Genomic DNA, 2,079 nt, shown 5'->3' with positions numbered 1-2,079 from the left:
TCACATGCTTGTGTTCCTATTCTGTGTAAATCCCCCTCCCCGAGTTGTGCACCTCGACAGCGCCAGCGCTGTGAGCAGTCAGCTGCTGGGCGTGCTGTTCTGATTTATGGTGCTAATGAATTTTTTAGGAATCTGGGATGTGGAAAGTTAGTATGTACATACCCGAACCGTGTTCCCTTCACAAAAGTCAAGGGCGCCATAATTTACGCTCAAGTGCAAGAGCATCTCTGCGTGTCTTTCGATTTTATGCGTGGACCCACAGCGCCAGACCCTCTCCTGGTGAAAGAAGGAACGAAATGTGGTCCTGGAAAGGTGAGAAATACGGCCTCAGCCTCTGGAAACGGCATGTGATTATCGCCACCATCACCATTTCAGAAATAGTCACCGTTCTGCAGTACGAGTTAAAAGCTGGTCTGCACTCGGGTTTTTAGCAATTATGAGCTGTGCATTGACTTTTGGGTGTTCTTTAGGGCTAGGAAACCCCTCAGAGTTACAGCAAGCCTGGGCAAGGGTGATGAAAAAGTTCCCAGCGGGATTTTTTTCCTTTTGGTCTTTCAGGTTTGTCTGAACGGCACATGCCACCCACATTCAGTCCTGAAGTACGACTGCAACGCACAGAAAAAATGCCACGGGCATGGAGTAAGTCAGGGCAACGCGGTTAAGTTCGTGCTGTAGGTCTGGCGAATAGTGCTGAAGAAGAGAGAGCGATTCTGTTCAAATGCCCACTGGGGTTTCTCTATGAACTGCCTGGACCTGTGCTTTGGGCAACGCTTGTTCTCTGAAATCATCACGCAGTGGTGAGGGATGGTGGGAGAAAGTACGTGAGACTACATAACCTGCTTCCCGCCCCAAGTGGAAGATGGGTGAGGTAAAGGGGCTTGGAGCATTTGCTTGTCTAGGTGAGCAGAAAACTGGAAAAAGCGTCTCTAGAGAGAATTTAACTGCACGTAATTGAAGTAGTGCTGGAAACGATCAGCGTAGCTGTGCAAGGCGAGAGGCAGGGCGGCGAGGAGCGGAGCGGGAAGGCGGGGGAAGGCTCTCGCCCGGCGGGGGGCTGGCAGTGACCGAAGCACGGGAGCGGGGCGGGCAGCGGCGGGCAGGGAAGCGGCAGCCCCGGTGGAGATGGAGCGCTGTTCCTCAGTGGGGGTTTTACAACGAGGGAAGTTTTCTGCTCACCCTGGTGTTTGCAGGTGTGCAATAACAAGAAGAACTGCCACTGCGATCCGGGCTGGAACCCTCCCCAGTGCAAGACTCGAGGATCCTCTGTAGGCAGCAGCAGCGCACTGGGTCCCAGTAAGTGCCGTAGCCCGGCTCTGGGTGCCCCGTGGTTTTACTGGGTGCAACAGCAGCTCCCACGGCCCCACAGTCGGCCTCGTGGGGCTCGCAGCCGAGCAGACAGCCTCTGGCATCGCCCAGCCCTTACCCGGAGCTGGACCTTTGCTTCCCTCCCTAGAGCATATCGCCAAAAGCTCTGCCCTGGCCGTGCTGAAGAACTGGCGGCTGGTGCTGAGCTGCGGCATCGTCCTCCTCGCCCTGCTCTGCGGCACCCTTGTGGTTATGAAGGGGAGCCAGCTGAAAAGATTCTGCGCCAGGAGGGGATCGCAAACGGATGGGTGAGTTGATATTAGTTAATGCAAGTCCTCCATTCTGGGCGTGGGAGATGGGCAGGGATTTGTGGGAGCACGGAATTACTGGAAAAGCTGGCGAGTGGGATTTACAGCCTGGGCAGAGCAGGGAAAGCGGCGCTTGGGGAACAGCAACTGTTTGTTGGTAAACTGGGAACAGTCTGTGGGTCATCAAGGGAAGAAGCTAGCAAGCAGATGTCCAAAATACACAATGTGGGGGAAGAGAAGCTACGGGTGGGTTTCCTGGCACCAAGCACGCTGTCCGTGTGCAAGAGCTGGAGGACAGAGGTTTTCCACTTGCTAATCCCTGGGAAAGCGAACCGTAAGGGGGAGGAGCGGGATACAGGAGGAGCTGCGCGTCCCGGTAGAAAGGGAGAGGGGAGCCTGCGGATGGGGAGGAGGAGCACGGGGAGCGGGGCTGGGTCCGGACACCGGGGGCACCAGGGGCTGAGGC

The 2,079-nt window shown here is 56.0% G+C and overlaps 1 protein-coding gene across 1 annotated transcript in view; it reads left to right on the top strand.

Moving 5' to 3' along the window:
- Nucleotides 1–2,079, top strand: part of LOC104135316 (disintegrin and metalloproteinase domain-containing protein 2-like) — a 27,328-nt gene that overhangs the window by 16,871 nt on the left and 8,378 nt on the right. The window contains exons 8-11 of the mRNA XM_035888690.1: nt 263–407; nt 559–639; nt 1,191–1,293; nt 1,454–1,613. Coding sequence (XP_035744583.1) covers nt 263–407; nt 559–639; nt 1,191–1,293; nt 1,454–1,613 — 489 coding nt within the window. The remainder of the gene's footprint in view (nt 1–262; nt 408–558; nt 640–1,190; nt 1,294–1,453; nt 1,614–2,079) is intronic.

Source organism: Egretta garzetta, unplaced genomic scaffold, assembly GCF_000687185.1.
Source record: "Egretta garzetta isolate BGI_Z169 unplaced genomic scaffold, ASM68718v1 scaffold481, whole genome shotgun sequence".
NCBI lineage: Eukaryota > Metazoa > Chordata > Aves > Pelecaniformes > Ardeidae > Egretta > Egretta garzetta.
This window is presented reverse-complemented; position numbering and strand designations above follow the sequence as displayed.